The sequence below is a fragment of the Barbatula barbatula genome (genome assembly GCF_947034865.1).
Source record: "Barbatula barbatula genome assembly, chromosome: 24".
In the NCBI taxonomy this organism is placed as follows: Eukaryota; Metazoa; Chordata; class Actinopteri; order Cypriniformes; family Nemacheilidae; genus Barbatula; species Barbatula barbatula.
Window position 1 is genome coordinate 18,344,220 of NC_136787.1, and position 23,765 is coordinate 18,367,984.

General features: G+C 42.9%; 2 protein-coding genes across 9 annotated transcripts in view; one reads left to right on the plus strand and one right to left on the minus strand.

Moving 5' to 3' along the window:
* Positions 1 to 7,505, plus strand: part of bmpr1bb (bone morphogenetic protein receptor, type IBb) — a 50,696-nt gene extending 43,191 nt beyond the window's left edge. For 5 of the 8 annotated variants that reach the window (XM_079448401.1, XM_079448400.1, XM_079448402.1 and 2 more), the window contains 10 exons: positions 2,048 to 2,207; positions 2,383 to 2,485; positions 2,564 to 2,666; positions 3,762 to 3,855; positions 3,947 to 4,085; positions 5,132 to 5,324; positions 5,416 to 5,713; positions 5,798 to 5,973; positions 6,092 to 6,222; positions 6,555 to 7,505. In XM_079448401.1, coding sequence (XP_079304527.1) covers positions 2,048 to 2,207; positions 2,383 to 2,485; positions 2,564 to 2,666; positions 3,762 to 3,855; positions 3,947 to 4,085; positions 5,132 to 5,324; positions 5,416 to 5,713; positions 5,798 to 5,973; positions 6,092 to 6,222; positions 6,555 to 6,680 — 1,523 coding nt within the window. In that variant the 3' untranslated portion in view covers positions 6,681 to 7,505. The remainder of the gene's footprint in view (positions 1 to 2,047; positions 2,208 to 2,382; positions 2,486 to 2,563; positions 2,667 to 3,761; positions 3,856 to 3,946; positions 4,086 to 5,131; positions 5,325 to 5,415; positions 5,714 to 5,797; positions 5,974 to 6,091; positions 6,223 to 6,554) is intronic. The other 3 variants (XM_079448404.1, XM_079448405.1, XM_079448406.1) reach the window with 1 other exon arrangement.
* A 944-nt stretch (positions 7,506 to 8,449) lies between these two features.
* The window catches only part of unc5cb (unc-5 netrin receptor Cb), a 104,064-nt gene continuing 88,748 nt past the window's right edge, over positions 8,450 to 23,765 (minus strand). Inside the window, exons 8-17 of the mRNA XM_079448899.1 lie at positions 21,036 to 21,095; positions 16,300 to 16,491; positions 14,894 to 15,241; positions 12,998 to 13,085; positions 12,521 to 12,689; positions 10,942 to 11,175; positions 10,670 to 10,819; positions 10,403 to 10,567; positions 10,115 to 10,293; positions 8,450 to 10,021 (exon numbers count right to left, since the gene is read on the minus strand). Coding sequence (XP_079305025.1) covers positions 9,862 to 10,021; positions 10,115 to 10,293; positions 10,403 to 10,567; positions 10,670 to 10,819; positions 10,942 to 11,175; positions 12,521 to 12,689; positions 12,998 to 13,085; positions 14,894 to 15,241; positions 16,300 to 16,491; positions 21,036 to 21,095 — 1,745 coding nt within the window. The 3' untranslated portion in view covers positions 8,450 to 9,861. The remainder of the gene's footprint in view (positions 10,022 to 10,114; positions 10,294 to 10,402; positions 10,568 to 10,669; positions 10,820 to 10,941; positions 11,176 to 12,520; positions 12,690 to 12,997; positions 13,086 to 14,893; positions 15,242 to 16,299; positions 16,492 to 21,035; positions 21,096 to 23,765) is intronic.

The window sequence follows — 23,765 nt, forward strand, 5'->3', positions numbered from 1 at the left end:
CTCTCTAGAAATGTCTTTAGCACAGGGAATGTGTTATGAAGTGCTGATGGATCCCGGTCTTAGTTCATCCTGATCCTGTTCATCAAATGAAATGTTTATGAAACAGTTATTAGTTAAACTGTTGTTTATGAGCTCAGTGTCATTTCTGCGTACGATCACCTTCATCAACCGCCGATGCTTTTCATATTCAGCTTGTTATACTTCATAAAGAAACAGTGGAAAGGAAAGCGAAAGTTCTTTGTCTTGCAGTGTTGTGGAGGGCGAGGACATGTGATCATTTAACAAAACAACAATCCCTCTCATATCTGTTGATGTTGAAGGATTTCCGCTGTGATGTCTGTGAGAAACACTCATGCATTGTTTTCAGAGCATCTTGTGTCACGGTTTGTCCCGGCGACAGCGGTCTGTCTCAGAGGCTCATGGGTATTTTTTGGTAATCTTGTGAAGGCCATAAGCATCTGTGGCTTTATCTGCTTGGCAGCTGTGATATCAGAGCGGTACGAGCTGTTCTTCAGAAGAACACACACACACACACACACACACACGGTCGTGTTATTGATGTGAAGGTTTGATGTGTTTTCCTCTTATATCTCAGTGGAGGTGAAAGTGCACACACCGGTAACTCATCTGCTCTTCTTCTGTTATTCCAGCGGCAGTTAAACTCCGGGCAGTCTGTGCGCTCTGTTAAAATGCCTCACGTGTTTACAGACCCTACAAATCTCACGGCTCACCCCCACAACAAACATCACAGCGGATCATTGAGCCTTTCTACTGGACTCAGGGAGTGTTGTGAATGATTGACAGCTCGTATGTTAAGCTAATTTACAGAAGCTTGTAATGTTGGGGGATCTCTGAGGGCTGGTTTTCTTGAAATCCAAACACAAAGATGAAAAAAAAGTTCTTAAAGCCACAATATGGAATAATTTGGTTATGAAATATCCAAAGATCACTTGCACAGTGTGATATATTTCATGAGGTTGTGTACTTACATGATCCCAGATGTTCCCCAGAATGTGCAAATCCAGAGAAATTCCTATTTAAAATAATGTCCTGTCCCATATATTATGTTTATTTTATATATACACATTCTATTTGAAGATACATTTGCACAAAAGAAGATATTTTGAAGAATGTAGAAAAGCAAACTTGCTCATTTTCCCCACTATGGTACTCAATGGTGGCCAATATATTTATCCTTCTCCATGTTCATCAGAACAAAGACATTTATACAGGTTTAGAAAAACTAGTGAGTAAATAAATGACGACTAAACGTCTTTTTTGGGTGAACTGTCCCTTTTAGAGATCGACCGATATGGGTTTTTCTATAACTGATGCCGATGGCCTATGTGCTGCCGTTTTCTTGGCCGATTTTTATTCACAGACCTGCAACTCCTAACAAGAAAGCAAGACAGAAGGGTCGGCTCTTGCCGTTCTTTACCCAGAATGTTCTGGTGTCACACGAGGACGGTCTGGTAGATCTCTGTCTCTCTGAACCAGCTGGCCTCCTCCGTGGTGAAGAAGTGTTCTCCGACTCCGATACAGGAAAAATACAACAGAACATTGGGTCTAATATGTTATGAAACAGGCTGCTGATAGTTTACGACAACAGTCCTTAAAGTAATCTGCAAGTAAGCAAACCTTCAACCGGCTGTTGCATCATGTCAGTTCCCGACGGTTCTTTGCTATTCGCTGTTTAAGTGAAGCAACACCTCAGAGTTTACTCGTAATATATAGTAAATATATGGCCATAGGACTTTGAAATATCAGAATTTAAGCCTTTATCTCCCAGGACTGTTGTTGAATCTTCCAAAAGTTTTGGCGTGGGGTCCGTCACGTGCGGCAGCAGCACATTCCACCGCACCGATAACACGGGACCGTCCGCAGACGTGCCTGACTTTAAATCACCGCTACTAAACACAGATATCGGCCGATATATAGAAAACAGACAAATATTGGCCCGATATATCGATCGACCTCTAGTCCCTTTAAGACTTTTAAGCATGCTCTGTGGATTCCAGCACTTTAACATGAATGTGTCTTTCTGCAGCGAACGTGTTGGACAGCATGTTACTGAGGAATTCTGGGAAGGGGACAGTGGGCAGTAGGAAGGACAGCAGTGGCAGCACAGCACCTGTGATTCCAGAGGAAATGTTATCGTGTCACTGTTACAACCAATGTCCTGAAGACTCCATCAACAACACCTGCAGGTACAGCCGCACGCACACAAAGTTTATCTGACGGATGGAGCAGTGATGAGCTGTGTGTGACACTGGAGATATTTAAAAAACAAATCAAAGTACAGATATTATGAACATGCATGACATCACAGGTCAAAGGTCAGTATTGTTCATGTTGTAATTGATGATGATGACATCCACACAGGACGGACGGTTACTGCTTCTCTATGGTGGAGCAGGAGGAAGGCAAAGCTCCGTTTATCGCTTTCGGCTGTCTGTCGTCTGTGGGGTCAGAGTTTCAGTGCAGGGTGAGTTACACACACACACACTCGTGTGAGATCTTCTGTCCGCCGCACGTATAAAAAACACACAATCTTGTTTATCAGGACACAGGAAACGCTCGTCTGAGGAGAATCATGGAATGTTGCACAGATCAGGACTACTGTAACCGAGACTTCCGTCCCACACTTCCTCCGCTAGAGAGACCCGGTGAGACACGCACATCACATCTCATATAGCTGCCATCATCCCAACAGCAGAAGTGCTTTGAGCTTTAGCATCTCTACCAGATGTTGAGAGTAAAGCCCATTGCACATCGAGTCCGCACGTTCAAAAATAAATACGATTTTCACATTTACACACATCCGATATTTCCGTCCGGCATTCAGACTGGCTTTCCGCATCCGAAGCATTTTTTAACAATTCAGAGATGGCGTACAAACAAGCGCCAAATACGAAAAAAACGCATACGTATGTACAAAGAATGAGAGCTGTATTATCATTTATTTGTACTGTTATCCCGTCACAGAGTCATATCGTGTCACATGTCTGCTGTTATTGAATGAAGTGACACACACACGCTGAGCTGTCTATGGCCGTCTCTTGGCTGATGGCTTTTGACAGGTTAAACTGTTACAAACCGCAGGTTTTTTGGGCAGCGGGGGCTGCTGGGATTGCTGGGGTGGGTCGGTCCATAGGTTCTCTGTATCTCTAATGAAAAGGACACGAGTTCTCACGGGAGAGATTCTGTTTCTGACATGTGAGAATCTGTCGCACTGCACGACACGTCCAGGTCTCTGTGTTTGCGTGTGTGTGTGTGTTTATCTGCATTAGGAATTAGTAACCGGAGAAAATGAAGGACTGAGCATCTGTCCTCTGTAGGAATCACACACATTAGCACATTTAACGGAATCTCTTCGAGGACATCCGTGGACTTCCTCCGGTGGAAAATCCTATAAATTCTCATTTCTTTGTAAAGTTTGGTGTTTATAAATGAAGGCTTACACAACTTTCACCCGACTCACTGCTTGTGTAGAAGTCTGTGTCCTCGATTAGCTGTGTGTGTAAGTTTATAGTCCCGGCGAGCGGCCGTCCCAAGAGCGAGTCTCAATGGTGTCACTGGTCAGAAACCCGAGCAGAACGGAGCAGGAAGAGACACCATCGATTGTGACTCGATTACCTCTCCGCTAATTCTCAACACACACACACTAAACAAACTCGTACAGAGAGAAAGATGATGAATCACACGAGAATGTCACCGAATTGAAATGAAGACTGTTGTGTGTTTCTCCGTCTCCTCCTCAGATCTGGACGGCAGCGTTCATTATATGGCTCTTCTGATCTCTGTCTGCATCTGCTGTATGCTTCTGCTCTTCATCATTATATTCTGCTACTACAGGTACATCACCGTCATCACATCTCATTGAGGCTTTAAAGTTCAGGTGTTCTATTAAATACACTTCGTGACATGAACGTTGTGTGTCTATCAGAAACAAGCGTCGGGAGACACGAGCGCGGTACAGCAGGGGTCTGCAACAGGACGAGACCTTCATTCCTGCCGGAGAGTCTCTGAGGGATCTGATCGAACAGTCTCAGAGTTCAGGCAGCGGTTCAGGGCTCCCTCTGCTGGTGAGAGACGACCGTTACATCATCATCCACTGCTGGACATTTATAAAAAATAAGAAATAAAAAAACGTTACGTTTTTTACTACGGTAACAGCACAGATATTAACCTTTGGTGGTTCAGATCTCTCTTCAAATTTGTAAAGCATTTGTTTTATTTTGAGTGCATGATTTTTCATATTCAGGTAAGTGACATTTTCAGGATTGTCACATTCATAACGGGGCATATTTCTCATAAATGGACACATGAAAATAAAGTCACTCTTTAATGTTCTATAAAGAGGCATCTCTTCTCCATCCGTTAGGTATTAATGCTTCAGGATTGTGCGTTTTATTTCACAGAAATCCTGCAAAGTTTGTCGTCTCCCAAAAGACTTTTATTATCACATGCGTAACATAACGCATGTTTATTTGTTCATAGAGTGACATTTTCTGATGTTCAGACTCAACAAGGGTTTAGTCAAATATAAACAGATGGTTCAATATATATCCGTAACACATTCTCTGAGCATTTTTATGTGACGTCCATAATGTTGACTTGCTTTCTTCAGTCAAACGTGATGAACAATTATTTCAAGTACAAATATGTGTCACTTTATATGCATAAATAGGGCTCAAAATGTGTAATTGAATTTATTCATTAGGAAAGTAATCCAAACAACTCCGGTGGGGTTGTAAACATCTTTTAAAGTAAAACATGACTGTGAAAGAAACTAAATCAAACCTCAGGAGTGACATAAAGTCATCCAACAGCAATATGAACGACTGACAGCATGAAAACTGTGATTAAAATCCAGGTTTCCTAAATACATGTAGAAGTATTACTGTTGTTTTGCTTAAAAGTGAATCTGAACTTGTTTTCTTTTCAGTATTTGAGGTGTGAAAAACACACAGCATCTTTTCTCCTGTTTTCATTTTCTGCAAATAGAAAGAATATTTGTATTTGAAGTTTGTGATAAATATTGTCCATAGTTCACACAACGAAACAAAAAGGCCGATTTAACTTGATATTCGTGTCACGCGTTTGTAAACGTTGTATTTCTTGCGTGCAGGTGCAGCGGACGATCGCCAAGCAGATCCAGATGGTGAAGCAGATCGGGAAGGGTCGGTACGGTGAGGTGTGGATGGGCCGCTGGAGAGGCGAGCGAGTGGCTGTGAAGGTCTTCTTCACCACGGAGGAGGCCAGCTGGTTCAGAGAGACCGAAATCTACCAGACCGTCCTCATGAGACACGAGAACATTCTGGGTAAAGAACGGCAAGAGCCGACCCTTCCGTGTTGCTTTCTGACTTGTCAGGAGTTGCAGGTCTGTGAAAGCATCTCGGGTTGTCTTTGCAGGTTTCATCGCGGCGGATATTAAAGGCACGGGCTCGTGGACGCAGTTGTATCTGATCACAGACTATCATGAAAACGGATCGCTGTACGACTACCTCAAATCCACCACGCTGGACACCATATCCCTGCTGCGGCTGGCCTACTCCGCCGTCTCCGGTCTCAGTCACCTGCACACGGAGATCTTCGGCACCAAGGGAAAACCGGCCATCGCACACCGAGACCTGAAGAGCAAAAACATCCTGGTGAAGAAAAACGGCACCTGCTGCATTGCGGATCTGGGACTCGCCGTCAAATTCATCAGGTTGAACCGCACGGACAAATGCACGTTGGGTTTGATGTACAGCAGATGATCACGAGATGTTTAACTGGGTTTTATTTCACGCAGTGACACGAACGAAGTGGACATCCCTCCCAACACGCGGGTCGGGACCAAACGCTACATGGCGCCGGAGGTTCTGGACGAGAGCCTGAACCGGAGTCACTTCCAGTCGTACATCATGGCAGACATGTACAGCTTCGGTCTCATTCTGTGGGAGATCGCGAGGAGATGCGTGTCTGCCGGTGAGCTCATGCACACACACTCCACTGCATATACCACGAAAGTCTGGTGCTGACTTTTAAGGCATCAGATGTAATAAAATGTCATATTTACACGGTGATGTCGTCATGTTTTGAACAGGGATTTTGGAGGAGTATCAGTTACCGTATCACGATCTGGTGCCCAGTGACCCTTCATATGAGGACATGAGAGAGGTGGTGTGTATTAAGAGACAGAGACCCTCTTTTGCCAACCGCTGGAGCAGCGATGAGGTACACGCATCAAACTGCATCTCATCCAAACTACCGATGTGTTCTCTACATAAGATCTTGCCAGCTCTGTAAACATATCAAAATCTACTTTTGCAAGATGGCAGAGTTATTTTGAATAGAAGTGAAGTTTTATGCATGAAATAAACATAAACTCGAGCCGACTTGTATTGAGCATGGTCTCCAAACTCATGCATCAAGAGAAGATAAAGATAGTTTGTACATTGTAAACATGTTTGCAGTATTTTTATCTTAGTCTAATAGATCATATATCGCATATATATCTTAACAACTAATAATCTTGTTAACTTTTCTCCAAACTTTAATCTGTTCAGTGTCTGCGGCAGATGGGTAAACTCATGACAGAATGTTGGGCGCACAATCCCGCGTCGCGTCTGACCGCACTGAGGGTAAAGAAGACGCTCTGCAAGATGTCCGATTCTCAGGACATTAAACTGTGACGCATCCGAACGTCCCGTCCACCATGCTGAGAGAGGCGAGACTGAACCGCCAACAGAGCAACTTTATTCCTGCTTTCTGTGAAAGCTCAGACAGACAGACAGACAGACAGAAGCACCTGCAGGTCACATCCGGTCACACATGACAGTGTTTGAACTCTGGTCATTCGTCATAAAAGAAGATGCAGAGACATATGAAAACATCAAAAGCGTGCGTTTAAAACCTTCACCGATCCTTGAAAGAGAAATTCTGCGTTCGGCTGAAATTAAGAGAATTCTTCGTTTCATGTTTCTTTAGATGATGAACTTTATTGTTTGGCTTGTGGTCATGTTAAACTCTCTGCCTGTTTTGTTATTTTGAGAGCCTTGTAAAATATGAATGTAAATATTAAATGTCATCAGAGGAAATGTTACGTTGTGTACAGGATGTTTTGCTGATCGATTCAATTTGCATTGTGCCTTATTTAACATGTACACCTCTAATATTTGATAGTATATGTAAATGGAGTGAAATAAATGTATGTATGCGTTTAACATTCCACATTTAATAAAGTGGATTCAATTCTGATAGTCTCTGCTGTTTCATGCAGTTCATTGAAAGACCTAAACTGGATTCACTGAATTATAAATTCACAATGTTCTTAGTTGAAATTTCTTTAGAGGTTTGAAAAACCGTATGATTTAAGACTATCAGTATTCATTTTTATTAACTGGTAAATACAATGAACATTATTGACAGAAAATCAGTTTTCCAGAAATAAATATTGAAGCAAAACATATTTTATCCACAAAATGTTGCCATATGAGCTGAATAAAGGCGACTGGCACAAATGTGCATTTCTGTGTATCAAATTCATGAAAGTTTCAATATTTTATATGAGCAATTTATGGATTAAGTTCTGCTTAATGTTTTTATGGGCGTCAATGGCACACTTTAAAAATGCCTGTAGCATGTTCTTCTGTAAATACTCACCATTGCCAACATCACTTCACTTCTGTCATACATCTACAAAAGCGCTTAAGATGGTTTAGATAAACAGTTCAGATAAACAGATCAAATCTGAACGTCACAAATTTGAAGAGCCAACTAAACAAGTAAAAAAAGATGAAGAAAACAGTAAGACATCTCATCTGCATTGTTTATTCATGCCGCAATGCATGCTGGGCGCCATTAATGAGTTTTGTGTCATCTATAATGGTACCCAGCATGCCTTGCGGCATGATGCTTTTCATTTGACGGTCACCACTGTTAAGATTCATACACTGATTGTTGATGTCAGTGTTAAAGTTCACAACATGTTCAAAATGGCTTCATATAGACACCGATGAAAAAAAGCTTGAAATGTGATAAACAAGATCAATTCTCATATCTCAGTTTCTTTTGTTTAGTAACAAAAACATCTGATCCAAACACAAAGCATCCAAAAGACGTTTGCCTCTGCGACTCTCTCCAATGTATTGAATTTCATTTAAAGACAACAACAACAATTGTAAGTGTACAAAGTAAAGATTTCTGTGAATCGACTTAAAATTCAAGGTTTGCGATGAGAAAAGTGTTTTCTTAAGTTGGACAGTTAGATCAGCATTATGTCCCTGTGAAAGTCACAACGGATCCCCGGAAGAAAACTACACAGAGCTTCACAGTCGAAACGGTTCAATCAAAGTTTTACCTTTTGAGATTTATAACGCAATCCAAACAGTTTGCTCTTTTGACCTGAGAACCTGGATTCTTAAAGAAAGAAACAGCCACGTAAACCCACCAGAGACCCAAATTCAGTGTTGCATATAAATATAATTTATTACTTGTTTAAAAATTCTTTCTTACATTTTGTACAGAAACTTCACAGAGATGCAAGCGTTTGCAAATTACATCATGAACGTGCCATAAAAGAATAAGTAACATCCTCACTATAAATATAATCATCGTATGATAACTATGGAAAGCAACTGCTAGCGGTTTTTAGTATGTAGCATTTGTTTGCAAAGGATGCAGAATTTGCATAGACAGCTTTAGAAAGTTGGACAACTTGTACAAGGAAACTGACGGTGAACAGAGACGCTGCTGTAAATTGCAAACACTCAAATGGCTATTTTTCTTTTTTTACAAGTATTATTCTTTTTTAACTGCAGCAGATACATCAGCACAGTCACATGCATCTGGCATTTCTCACACACGTCTCAGTGTGTCTCATTCTCTCTGTGTCTCCACACAAATGCTTCTGTCCCGTAAAGTCACAACAGTCCACGTGCCTTAAACTCGCTTTTTACAAACGCTGCAGCAAAACCGACATCAGATCTGGACCTGGAACGTAATCGAGCTGATGGCGGTGAAGACGAGAGAACTCTGGCCAATATGTTTCCTGAAATGGCTTCCAGAAATTCTCCCTCGTGTTTCTGATCCAAAGCAGCAGGTGTCAACATCCAGGACAAGTGAAGATTTACAAAACGGCACAATCTTTGCTGAAACATCTTTAGTTTCTTTTTTTTGTCGAAATCGCAGTTAGATAGAGGTCAAAACGCAATAAAGAAAATGCTCATCATTAAGAATAATAACACTGATCAACTTTACAATGTTGTGAATGCATATATACAGAAGGCTGTGTTAGGGCAAGAGCGTAGTTGTGGCGTCAGTCCACTGGGTGGCGCTGTAAAACAATCCACATTGATGGCCAATAGCAAACTAGCACTCGATTAAAAACACAAAATAACCAATAAAGAATAAAATACGTAGAGAGTGAAATAAAACAACAAGTATAAATAAAGTTAAAAAATGTATCCGTTGAAAAAAAATAAAACGATGAGGAAAACGAAACAAACTAAAGTACAAGTACACGGCCCTGCCTGTCTGTAGGCCACTCCCACTTCCTGCTCTGATGATTATCACGTCACACGTCCCGGTAAAGGGGATGGGGGTCCAGTATCTGGACAGCAGAAGTCGCGTTTCCTAAGAAACTGATTTGACGAATAGAAAAGCAAAAAACTGTACCAGGGTCGTACGGATGGCAGGGCTTCTTTGTTTCCTCTTTCATTTAGATTTTTAGTCGATTTGTTTTAAGAAACAGAAAAGCGGACGCTTCCAGCAGGTCTGCTCATGTCACAGTGATCTGGCTGCTGTTCTGTGCCGCCCGCTGTGACTGGCCCTCGCCTCCCAGGAGCTTCCTGTGCCCGGCACCACGGACAGGTGTCAGTGCTCGGTTGCCATGGGCACGATGTTTTCATGGCGACCCATCTCCTCCAGCACGGCGGCCAGCCGGTTCAGATTACCGTCGGGAAAGTGCTGCGCCTCCCAAAGGTCCAAAATCACCCCGGTCGGACTCGACTTGGTGGCAAAATAGTTCAGATACCTGCAAAAAGCGAAGAAAAAATTGACGAACTGAAGTGCGTTCACGACATATTTGTGCGTCTCGATATTACAATGTCACAATGTACATCATCACCTGTCCAGGTTGAGCTTGTGGGCCAGCATCCTCCAGTCGTTGCCGCGGGTCTGAGGGGCGTCTAGACTCCCGCACAGCTTTTGTCGGATGGACAGAGGGATCCGGAAAGCGTTTGGACCCACCAGTGTGGTGATGTTACTGGCCGGGTCCAGAAGAGACGTGTCAATGCACTGAGAGTCCTGCGTGCAGGAAACAAACCTGATGCATTAAAAACTGCACCACAAACGCAAGCATGTGATTTATGACTGTCAAACAGTGTGTGTGTGTGTGTGTGTGTGTGTGTCTGACCTCAGACAGGGTCGGGTTGAGCTGGAATATCTGGCCTTCGCCCTCCACCTGCCTCACACACAGTTTACAGTTGAGCTCCAGCGTACTCGAACTGAATCGCTCCAGAGTGAAAGTGCAGTGGAGGTTACGCTGAGATCCGCTCCACACCTGCTGGAATGGCAACTCCTACCGCACACAAAGACACAGAGAGAGAGAGCGAAACAGAAATGAAACACACTGAGATCTGTATCCTGTGTTCTCATCTCAACCGCGTCAACACAACTGTACCTGGTATTTAGCGAGCAGTTTGCTCTTCCACTGGGTGTGAGGGACGTCGTGAAGGGACAGACGCAGGTTGTGAGTGCTGTCTTTAAAGTTCAGAGACTTTGGTTCATCCAGAAGCTTCCCGCCCATCTGCTTCTCCATCTGAAGAACTTCCTGAGACACGAAACAAACGCACAATTAATGAAACATGCTAACATACACACAAACGATTGGTCAGTCCTTTGAGGTCTGATTTACTGTGTTTACTATGGTACAAACATAGGGTCAGTGCGGACCTTCAGTGCGTCCTGCGTGTCATCCAGGCAGTAGACTCTGATGTTGTACTCCAGCACTGTGCAGCTCACGGGTCCAAAGATGGCCAGATTCAGTCTTTTAGTGGTGGCGGCGCTCACGGACTGACCCACCAAACAGTACGTGCCCAGCGTCTCCGTGAGGATGTGACACGCCTCTTCATCCATCTGAATATAGCAGGGGGTGGTGAAGTTTTCCTCGCCGACTACCACCACATCCTACATACAGAAAACATATCAAGTTTGGATCAAACCGGTGACAATTCATAAACCGGACTATTGCTGGACATTCTGAAAGGAAAATAAGGAACCGTTTAAAACAAACTAACTTTATTTGAGCAATAAGCCACGTGCACTTTAATTATTACTGTTAGATATTAAAGCTAGTTCCTCACAGCAGAAATGAGTGTGTTCGCGCGCGCACCCGTGACCCATGAAATCACGCTCGTGCCGGTTCGTCACCGTGGTTCATTACAGGCGACATCGAAACAATAATCCTGACGCTCGCATCTGCGTCACACTGTCTTTCATTTCATCCCATTACAGACGAGAGAAAGGGAATTCAAATACTTTAAAGTCGGCTAAAGCAGCATGGTGAAAGCTTGAATGCCAATACAAAGAGAGAGAGATTTTTTGGAATGATTGTAAGAAGTACACATTCGCTCAAGATGACATTTGTTTGTCATGTCCGACACATACTGTAGAATAAATACAGCGTGTGAGACTGTGTAGTCGAGAATGAGGACGTGTGAGCGTGTGTGAGGATAATACAAGTGCGATTCAGGTTTTTTGAGGGCGTCTAACAGGTCGCGTCTCTGTTTCCTCCTGCGCGCTTAATTAACTCGCAGTCATTGTGCTTGTATGCGATAACAATAAAGGGCAGCGCTGAGGGGGGCACGAGGGCTTCTTCCACCCCAACCCGGTCAAGAGAACCAACTTCCACTCGCCGGCGTTAATGACAAGGTCAGTGGGTGGGCTGCTATCGCACCCTCCGCAGAACCGCTCGAAAATTCATCCGCTGTCTGGCTGATAACATTCGCTCTTCATCGCCGTCTTCCAATTAACTTCCAGTTTGTGTTGAGCGGAACCCGCTCAGTGTGCCGCGGGCCAGTTTGGGTGTATTCGGTGACAGCTGTCTCGTTTCGCAGGCCACAGCGAGCACCCAGTCTGCCTGATATCCAACGGGACGCCGGCCGGATCTCAGCAGGGGTGAACGCACAGTCGGCCGTGTGAACAGACGCACGTAGGCACGCCGACATCACTGTTACGCCGGGGAATTTGACCTGTTTGGTGACGACGCCGCTTGATTTAATTTCTCCTGTTTGGATTCATCAAAGCGTAAAACACATGATCTGCTAATCTGTCATACGCAGCGTTGTTAGGGTGCATGTACGCTAACTGCGTCGCTAATTTATAATTTGAGCCGTCGGTTTCATTGGAAACGTCAGTTTGACAGCATTCCACTTCAACCCACGTACAGATTAGTATGTAAACGAATCTGTGATTTTGTTTTCAAACAAAATAAAGTGGTTTGTCGCATTGGTCTTAAGCTCCGCCCACTCACCTCCCACTGGCCTTGCTGTGATTGGCTCTTCAGCTGTATGAGCCAGTCCTCGCTGTCAGCCTCGGCACAATGGTGCATGGTGATGATGACGGGTCGGGTCAGGAGAGCCCCAGCAGGACCACTGCTGACCACTGGACTCAGAACAGTCTGTGTGTCGTCCACCTGTGGCCTATAGACAAACCAAAGCATGTCAACACATCATGAGTGAAATCAAAGACATGTCCAACTGTCGAATTCTGAGATTTAAGTGACCTGAGCCATCTAAATATATAATGCTTTTCTGTTTCTGTGTATTTTTGATTTCAAGGACAAAGTTTGTACACAACTGAGAACTCCATTAATGTGGAAATACATGTTTGTGTCAGTAAGTGTGATGTGAGGTTCAGTTGGGCATGTTTATGGGTGCCGACACCCAGAATTCTCTCATTAGGCTGTTTGTCAGGGCAGAGCGATGGAAAATGTGAGCAGTGTGGTCACCTCATGCTCTCCTTCCTGTGAACGGTCACAAACATCTCATAGACCCGACCCTGAGGGATGGCACCCGCTGGCACCAACAAGCTCACTCCTGTGGAGAAACACACACACACACCGTCAGTTTGCCAGCTTGTGACCTCCGCCACACACAGTCCTGTGCCAGGAGTCAATGTCACACACACACACATCGACATGTTTTCGTACAGAGCAGCAACAAACACAGACTTTTTGTTGAATTTCTCCAGTGAAAATCTCTCAGACTTCACAGACGTTCATTGATTTCCTGCGTCCTTCGTATGAACTTCCTTTGAGCGACTGTCAATCAGCATCAACGCAGTGAATAAATGCATCGCCAGAGACCAAGACAGCACAACAGAAGAGAATACAACAGGCCTGGGAGTATTATGACACTGGCTGAAAATCAATCAGTGTTTATTTTCGTAAAGGAGCAGTTCACCCAAAAATGAGAATTGATGGGAAGCGATGCATGAGCGCTAAATAAGGTGACGACTTCGAATCTCGCCGGTTCTTGTGTGTCTCATGACTAGTTGTTAAATGTTTCACGAGGATTTGAAGTTTTCACTATATTGCAAATCTTTCAACAATGATATGTCATTTATTATTTCTGACACAGCTTCAGAAGTCATTTATGAGCCAGCTTTCGTTTGCATACATCTTGTTGTAAGACCTTAATATGAACAGTTTGGTTTCAAAATCATGTTTTTCGTTATGTTAACATGTTTGTGTTTTACTGTGTAAGTTAGCTGTATTTTTGTAGTTATTATGGCTCAAATAAAAAAAACTGCAGTTTGATTGATATTAATTGGACTGCACAATAAAGAAATCTCATTTTGGAACCAAACTCTTCATATGTACATCAAGAAATTATTTTTGTTTTTATAAATAAATGATTTTCATCAAAATTATTTTTGGACGCCGGTCCCATTGTTAAAGAAACTCAAGAATTTCGTAGATTTTTTGTTAGAATTTTCTCTGAAATGCAGAGATGTGCCGTGTGAAATATCTGAGCACTTGTGGGATATCAAATAAACTCGCACATCCACTTAATGAAGGAATATATACACGTCTCAGCAGGGACACTTAAGACAGCATCACTCTCCCTTTCTGTTTCTCAAGGAATCACATTCACCCGCAGGTCTCGGCCATATTAGCTACCGTAAAGCTGGAGAAAGTGGCGCTTCATCTAGTTTCACAAAGAATTATTAGCGACGGGTGTGGAGGATGGGCGTCAGACGCTGGAATGATCACGCTTTCAGAACGCTCTAATCCCTTTATATCTGACTCACCGCTGTAAGTCACTTTGAACAACTGCTTCAAGCTAATTTACGAGCAGGAAACATCCGGCACAAAAGAGACGCTCTCTGCCAGCACAGCTCTCACGAGAGCTATTAAACTCACAACGCCCATGAGGAACGGTCGAGTGTGAGTGTGTGCGCGAGAGAGATCACAGAGAGATCTATTGACCCGGAGAGACGCTTGAATGTAGACATCATTTACACACTACGGTCTCCTGTAGTACACGCTGACATCAGCGGTTGGTAAACTTGTCCAGACGAGACTTACAGGAGAGGACACGGTGGTCAAAGAGTGATGACAAACTCTTTTGTGCCATAAAATAACAACGGCCTGTGTATAGTGTGCGTCATTTAAACATGATCAATACTGATATGTATATTTCACGGACTACAACACAAACTAACCTCTCCATTTGAAAGAAAAGGCATCGATAAACCAACACTTGTAACTTCCTAATCCAATATTGGAGCGTGGGGAAAAATGTCCAGATGGATTTGACTTTGTACATCTGGAATTCACAGGATGAGTTAAGGGTCTATATGATGGAGGGGACGGATTACGAACATGAGAATCTCCACTGACCTGAATTTGGGACGATCAGATGCCCTCCGAGAGAATTAAAGGAACCGAACGCAGTGCACGAGGGGTCGCGTGATCGTGCCAGTGTCTGCGTGCGTCGGCTGATGGTGTCGTTGTCCATCAGATTGTGCGGGAGTTTGGGCGAGAGTTTGGATGAGATGTCGGAGAGGTCCTCTTGGGGCGTCACCATCCCGGACGAGTTGTACACTTTGATCTTCAGGTTGGGCAGCGGGTCAAGCAGAGGAGAGTTGGTCATTGGGATTTTATCGGCGACGTCGTGGAGGGCGTAAACGGGACCTCTGTACAGAGCGGCGGCTGACGTCAGGTCAGGAGGTGCTGTCAGAAGATCAGCTGAAGAGACAAGAACACAAGGGCTAAATTATCTTAACATTTACAATTTAACAATCTTCTAAATGCTTGTGAACTTTCACTATTACAGACAGTCCAGTCAAGTGGTTCGCGTAATTAATGAATCCAGATCTAGCGGCTAATATAAACGAGAGTGTTTCTGTAGAACTGTCCTCTATAAAGTCATCATTAGTCTTCTTCCTCATTACCGCATTACTCTGGTTTCTCTTTAGCGCAGACTTCGGCCGCCTCAGAGGCCAGCGAGATCGGCACGAGACCAGATGGCTTCTTTACAAATGAGCTAATCTTTCACAGGTACACAGATGAATATTCATGAGCACGCTGAGGAGGCGTAGTGTCACGCCACGAGCTCTTCCTCATCCTCTTCATCGTGAGAGCTGTTGAACCCAGTGCCATTACACGTTCGGCCGCTTAACTGAACGAGATCCGGAAACCATGGCAACGTGTCGCCTTCTGTATGCGAGAACCTGAGACTCAAAAGTCAAGGAGACGTCACGAGGTTGAACACAAGTAAACAGCATCACGAGTGAGGTGTTTGATGCACGGGCGCTCTGTTTACACCTCACGCTCTCGTACCTCCAGCCGATGTGTAATTAACAGTGAATGTGTGAGACAGACGCACTTAATTACGCCGTCATGATAACCTGCAGATTGCTTTCCAATCAAAGTGACAAGCATTGTGGTGCACACACATTGGCCCCCCTCCTCCTCAACCCGGGGTCTTTGTGCTCGGCTGCCGCTCGTGTCCCCATTTCTTCTCACGTCAGTGAGACTCCAACACATATCAATTCTCCATCAGCAGCTATCGCAGACGTCACCCACTGCATTCATCACCCAAAATGACCCGTCATCTCCATTATTATTACAGTGACACTGACACACAAAGAGGTTCGGAGGCGGAGCGGTCGTTTCTGATTGGACAGAAGCGCTGTGACGCCTTTAAAGTCTGAAGTTAAGAGCAGGCCCGCTACTCCTGAAAACCTCAACAGGTGTTTTTGCTTTGAATAAAAATACAATTGAATTGTGTTTTCCTACAGCACCTGTCCGAGCAGTCTTGATGTTCACAGGCTGAAATCCTCCATTGAGCGCCGACGAATCCATGATGTCAGAGTCGAAGTCCCGATGGTTCTTCCGGTACACAAAGAGTGCCACAATGACGGAGATGACCAAACACATGATGACGGCGATGACGATACCCACGTACAGGGCCACATCATCTGTGCTGGGAGCCGCTGGAGAGAGAGAGAGAGAGAGAGAGAGAGAGACAGGTCTTTAGAGAAGACTGATGTCATTGGGTTTGGAGTTAAAGAGCTGAATACAGGAGAGGAATAATCTCTGATTGATAGGTCTTTTATTAAAGCTGTGTCAAATTAGGAGAGAGATGCTATCTGGGGTCCAATATCCTCCTCACCGTTCGCTCGGGATATTAATAAGGGTAAGACTTCATTACAGCCCGCCTAGTGAAAAAAAAACCTTTTACAATGATGTATTGTGATTGAGCGGTGCCAGAACCCACTGTCATAGATGCACAGTGATCCGTCAAAATATCTCCATTCGGCACGTGTTAACCTTATCCCAATAACATCGGAAGTTAAAATCAACAAGAAAATAAAAGCAAGGGATTGTGAAATGTAGCCAACGCCAACTGACCCCAAAATCAACAGAATTGATATTTTGCTTGAAGAAAATGAATCCTTAAGATATTTATTACATGATCATTTAGCATCATTTTATCTCCAAATGCTCATTACTGTATGCTAAGTATTATTATTTATTATACTATGTTTTACATCTAAATATGAATATTCACGACCCTGATTTATTACCAATTCCTTGATCTTTAAAATAATAAATCAGTCTTTTCTTGTCACACTGTGATACGGTCCATCACAACAATGAGATTCACAAGAACAAAAGAGAAGAAAGTTTTCATCTACTTGTACAGTATTTTGATTTGGGGTGAAACGTGACCATGTTTTCGTGAGGTTAAGCTTGTTAGACTGTTAAAGCATGTTATAAACATAACTCGGGTGTGTTAGAAGACAGACAGATTAGACCACCGCAGTGTGTTAGCTGACAAGAGGAACGTTTCTCCGTACACTTGACGCTAATGTTTACAGTATTCATGCATGTATAAACACATGAGAATTATTATACCAATCACGTCCAGACATCTATTTTCCTTCTGTCATTCCTCACATCTTATTTTGTCTTCTGCTCTTTCCGACTGGAAAAATAGCCCCATGATTATATAGGATGGAAGCGAGTCCATACAGCATTTGACAAGCCATCATTAGAAGCCATACTTGGCCCTCATTTCCATAGAAACGGTCCTTTTGTCCCCCTGATAATTGTGAAAAATGCAATTTCCTGTCAGCATGGCAAATGTGAGAAGGACTTTAATACTAAGGTGTCCGTCGGCCTTGGGCAACACGAACCACTCAGAAAACAGGGCCGGACCGACAGGGAAAGCTCACGAGGGACATTGATTCCAGCATCATTAGAGAGAGCCGACACGCAGCTAACCTCCTGACGGCTGAATTAAATGAATGCATGTTCCTAATTCTCTCATTTGCCATTGTATTGAACACTGAGAGTGAAAGGCCATGCAGAGAGCCAAAGCACTCCATTGGAGTTCCAGCACACATATAGAGCAGTGACGCTCACCGTCACCAGCAGATGGCACTATTTGACATCACTACATGCCATAGTAGCTTTCTAGTGAACTACACATGCTCTTTCTGCAGTGTGCTGTTTGCTTGTACTTCAGAGGCCAAAGTGATGTCTGGAGGGAATATTTCTACAACGTGTGCTTTTAATGCCCCCTCAGGTTCTATTAAACCATGAAAATATGAGAAACCTGCGGATTGGGTTTTGTGTTTGTTTGACAAAAAGATATTTAGCAAAAAGGCAGACGGCAGTGTTTCAGAGAATATGGGTTTTATTGAAATATACAACAATATATAAAAAATCCGAAAATGGACAACAATTGTCTTGTGTGTCTTTTTATATTCTTCTCAAATTTGAGCTTTTGTTTACACTTCTATGCATGCATACAAAATGTTAGATATTTAAAATATAGATAATAATAATTGAAACAAATGATATTTAAAAACAAAAAGGGTAAATATGTCGGTGAGTTTTCAGAACGGATGCAATAAATAAATGATGGTTGATTATCATTCAAAAATAATTCGCAAAAAGATTCATCAAATTTTGGAGCATAAATAAAGCGTGGGTGTGTTTCATCATTATATTTGTTAAAATAGCATTTTTAATCGAGAGATAAGTGAATATAACACAGATTTCAATTGTAATTAAACAGAAAATCATGGAATCATCACATGACAAACACAAAAAAAGTCACACGACAAACCCGACTGGGCTCAGATATTGTTTGTGTACTGGTTTATGTGCGACCTGCTGTGATCAGATCAGATCATCACACAAAGGTTTTTTTCAGATCAGATACTGTACAGCAGGGATGGTCAGACTTTTAAGAGCGGTGTGCTTTAAGACATGCACGCCCTGAGACGCCACATCTTTGAACTCCAAAACGCTGCTACATTCAAGTCAAAAGTCATTTTTATAACAAAACTGACGTCTTATAAAGCGATTTGCCTAGAAAACATATCTTTTTTGCAATGTTATCCACGGGCAGTCGCCACGCGATAGGTCGTATGTAAACGGTTGTCTCAGATAAAGGAAAACCGTGTTGTTTTTATTGAATAATTCATCACCTATGTATGATTTAAACAGCTAAATTTACGAAAACAGCTGTTCGTATCCCTCCAGAACTCGCACTATAAAGGATCTGCACTTCTAAATGCCTTCTAATCTTCACCTGAAGATAATACCGTTCAGTATTCTGCACAGATCAACTGATTATTTTTATAAGACGCCAGTTTAACGTCACAAGGGGCAGGGATTACTTTTGTGCTGAAAATATTTGCGTTTTTGTTCATAAATATCTTCTTGACAAAACATGCCACCCACATCTTGGATGGACTGCAAATTGTATCTTTGGGTAAACTAAGTCGAATATGAAATACAATTAAAAAGACAATATCCCTTTTAATTAAATATCATGAAAAGGCACATGCAATATCTGACTGCATGTTTTAATATATGATCTAAAAGTAAAAGGAACAAAATGCAAAAAATAACAGAAATATAAAATTACAGAAGAAATGAGGATATGGTAAAAAAACTGACCCGCATCCCATTTATACTATTAGAATCTGGCCATCAAGGAAAAGTAGTTGAAGACCCCTGCTGTACAGTGATCTCTCAAGAGTAAAGCCGGTGGACACTGTGTGTGTGTGTGTGTGTGTGTGTACACGCCTGCATCTGCTTCACTTTTACAGGTAGCAGCAATCAATGCCACGATCTTCAGCATCCCCCCACAGCTTAATCACGGTGACATCCCATATTAATCTCACTAATGTGAACGCTGCCCTCTAAAAGCACACGCTCTGACCTCCGTCTGCTACACAGCTCAGCTTTCCACTGTACGTCAATGAAGACGCTTTCGTTTGAAGATGTAAGACGTCGACTGGCTCGGAGCGCTAAAATAAACACCTTCTGTGACCCTCCCTGTTATTTATTAAGAGAATTCAAAGTTATCATATTGAAATCATGATTATTTTGTACTTAATTGTTCTATTTTGTACTTAAGCACAAAAAAAGTTCAGCTCGTCCGCCCATCACAAGCCGAGGCGAAGCAGTTCTGGTTCTGTGGTTTGGATACGGCGGGGAACCGATCCCATCGATCAGCCTGTGATCTTTAGGAGGCCGCGGGGCGGAGAGACGCTGGGTAACAGGGTTTGATTATCTGACAGACTCTGAGCCCAAAGGCAGCTCGGCGTCCCTACACGCGGTCGCTCTGCCACGGCCAAGGTGAAGCATCGGACCCCCTCTGCATCTCAAATGAGCGAGCGAGGGAGAGAGAGAGAGACCTGACCCGAGCAAATGGAGAGTAAATGTAAAAATCTATTTCTGGTCAGTTCCCTGACATAGATACTCCCTCATTTCTCTCCAAACAGAGCCGTCTTCTGTATTATTCATAAACTTCCATTACATTCCCCGACCGACAGAGGCAGCTATCTTTAACACAGATATCACGCTAAACCACCGTTCTCTACAGGACCACGAAGCTGCTTATATTCTGGCCCGTATGGAGGGAGTGAATCGGGCCGAAATGATAAATGTTTCCTTCTGTACGCCCCCCTCCGCATTACCCGTCCGTCCGAATGTAGACCGTTTGTACTTTGATGATAAGGCAGGACTCTCGTCGGGGATGAGCATTAAAATGTATCGTACGTTTCTTTGAACGTGAGGGTGTGTAGGTAGCACAGGGAGTGAAAATCAAAAGGATTATTGAACGCTTGTGCAGGAGAGGCGGGCGGGCGAGCGAGAGAAACAGACGGCACATTTCCTGAGACGGTGATCACTGAAGCCATGTGTGAAAAAACTGCCTTGGGTTTCAAGGCCAAAGAACAGCAGCTCAACAACACACACACACACACACAATGTCTAGTTTATTATCTCTGTGGAGGCGTCATTATTTTTGCGCTGTACAAACTGTATACTTTATCCCCTAAACCTAAAGATCATAGAAAACTTTTTGCATTTTTTGTGTTTCAAAAGATATCGCTCCGAACGGTTGACACACGGCGGTGTCGTTGTTGCCCATCAAATGAAGAAAACAGAGAAAGTGAAATGAGAAAGTGTTTGGTGAGACATGCAAAACCAAAAAATGAAAGGAATGACTCACATGGGTGAGGTAGAGCATTGCTCTCGTCTTTGGGTTCTGAGGACTTCTGAAATAAGGAACCTTTGGGAGAGAGGGTGGGGATGAAAAATCACATTAAACAGAAAGTGATTGAACAAAAATCAAACAAGGAAACAAAGACATGAGCGATGGCGACCGCCGAGGCCATTCTTCTCTATTTGGGGTCACTTCCGCGGCCACCCGCTCGCTCTCTGTCTCTAGACAGATGAGGCGGTTGCAGGCGTTAGGGAACGCCACCATCTGTCAGCTGCGTTTTAGTGCTTCATTAGGACTAATGAGGGAGCGGGATGGATTGTTTTAACCTGATAAACAGTCTTCGAGTCGAGGAGTGAAAAGCACTCAGAGTCTGACAAACATCAACATCTCTTCTGGAGAGACGAAATTCGCTAATGCAGCGTGAGGAAGAGCTTCACATCGAGCCATCAGACTCGTGGGGACATTAAAGGGACAGTTCACCCAAAAATGAAAATTCTGTCATCATTTACCGGGCATCTTATTGTTATAGACCTGTATTCCTTTCCTGGGTTTTCTGAACACAAAGGAAGATATTTGGATGCTAAGCAAGCAGATCTCCTCCCCCTTTGACTCTCGTAGTATTTATCCAAATATCTTCCTTTGTGTTCAGCAGAACAAAGACATGTATACAGTTGTGATGACAAGTGATTGTCATTTTTTGGGTGGACTATTCTTTTAAAGGAACCGCACACCTAAAAACATCTGAAACTTGTCGTTTCAAACATAAAACTTTAAACAGTTTTTCACTAATGCAAATATCAAATTTACTAGATGTTTGCGTTTCATTGAAAGAAAATGAGCTTGAAATGACAAAACATGAGCGTAAATAACAATTCATTCTAAAGACCGACACAGTTCTTTCTATTCATGTACATATATATTAGATATACGTTTTTATTTTGCCTTTTTATAGTCATCTGTGTTTGAACTATAAATTTGCAGACATACTTATCTTTAAGTGTATGAAAGTCACATGACATTTCCCGTGATATTGTACACGAAACCTCCAATTATAAATCATTATCGTAAGCAGTTGTGAAGTTGATGTTTGTTGATTTTCCCCCAAACAGTTCAGCAAAATAATAGTGTTATGGGCAATGAAGGCCTTTTTTAAAATAAGACAATTCAATGAATTAAATTCAAAATAACTTCATTCAGGACCACCGATGGCCAGGGAAGGACATAATACACATTAGTCAACTTTTAGGAGCCTGCACACATTTAGACGTCTAGCAGACAGTTAATGTCTCGCAGGAAACAGTCACACAATGAGCTCTCTATGGGTCTTCAGCAGAGGCGAGACGGACAGGTGGATATATCAAAGGACAGAAAAATCAATGCTAGTATAGAGCGAGCGTTTGTGTGCATATAAGCAGAGATGAACATGGAGAGAGATGGAGATGTTGAGAAACGGATGTGACCTATGACCTGACTGCTCTTTGTATGACCCAGTATGAACACGGCTGGATGACCTTTAAACCCAAATTAATGGCTGTAATACACAAAAACTAATGCATTGCACATGATAATCAATCCTTTATAGTTAAAAAACTATACTTACTTTCACTATTATGAAACCTTGGTTACTTTTTGCTACTCTCAACTTCCCGTTAGCAAAAGGGAACAAAAGGGCAAATATTCGGTTTCGTACAGCCAAATTTGCACAAGCGTGTGGGAGAACAAAAAGCCGTTGTTTGGCCTCGTGTCCATCGTGGCCTTTCCAAGGATCGATATGCCAGGAAAATGGCATCTGTGTGTGCGTCGAGCAACCGAAACACCTCAAAGCAACATCATATCGCAGCGAGACAGTCAAACAGGGCGGGCGAACGATCGAAGCTGCGCTGCTAAAGTGCCAAAGGTTAAAACTTCAGAGCGAACCAGTCGAACTCAATCTCACTTCACCTGAAACACGAGTTGAGCACTTCACAAACTCAAAAACTGAATAACGTTCCCTCAACACATTAGCACCGCAAAGCAAACTCGCATTTTCCTCGACGCCATTAGCAGAGAAAACGTTCCATAAATGCTTTCTAGCGTCGGGAAAATGACTCCTCGCTGTGCGAACTCCCGGTTCAGCAGGACGAGGTGAGTTCACATATCGAGAGTAAATCATTCCCAATGATATTTGCAATAATGTGAGCTTTCAGATAATGTGGATTTCTGCTAAACGGCCAGTGAAACGGTCATTAGCATGGACATAAGAGCTTTCACCCTTTTAGCTGGAGAGAGGGGAAAATCAATCAGGGGAAGTGAGGCTAAATCTATAGCGTTATGGGTTTTATATTCCCCACAAACCAGTCATCAATCTGACACGCAACTAATGCTCCCACAATGCATTTCACAAAGACAATGAGAAGATTCAAATGGCAGAGAAATGACTTTAATACTGAACTCCAGAATCGTTTCCTGAAAGCTACTTTAACAGAGTTAGCAACTGCCTTGAACTCGTGATATAGCAACAAAATGGGTCACGGTTAAGCATTCTATACATATGTTATGAAGTATCATGTCATTGCCAATGATGTCATCATGGCATCAAATAAAAAGAGCATCCAAATTGCCGGAGACACATTTATGTATTTAGCTGAATTTATTTTATTTAAAGTGATCTATGATTTGAACCAATCAAATCCACAATCTTAGCGCCACTAGCAAAACGCTCTACCAACTAATCTACATGAACACAATAACTCGCTT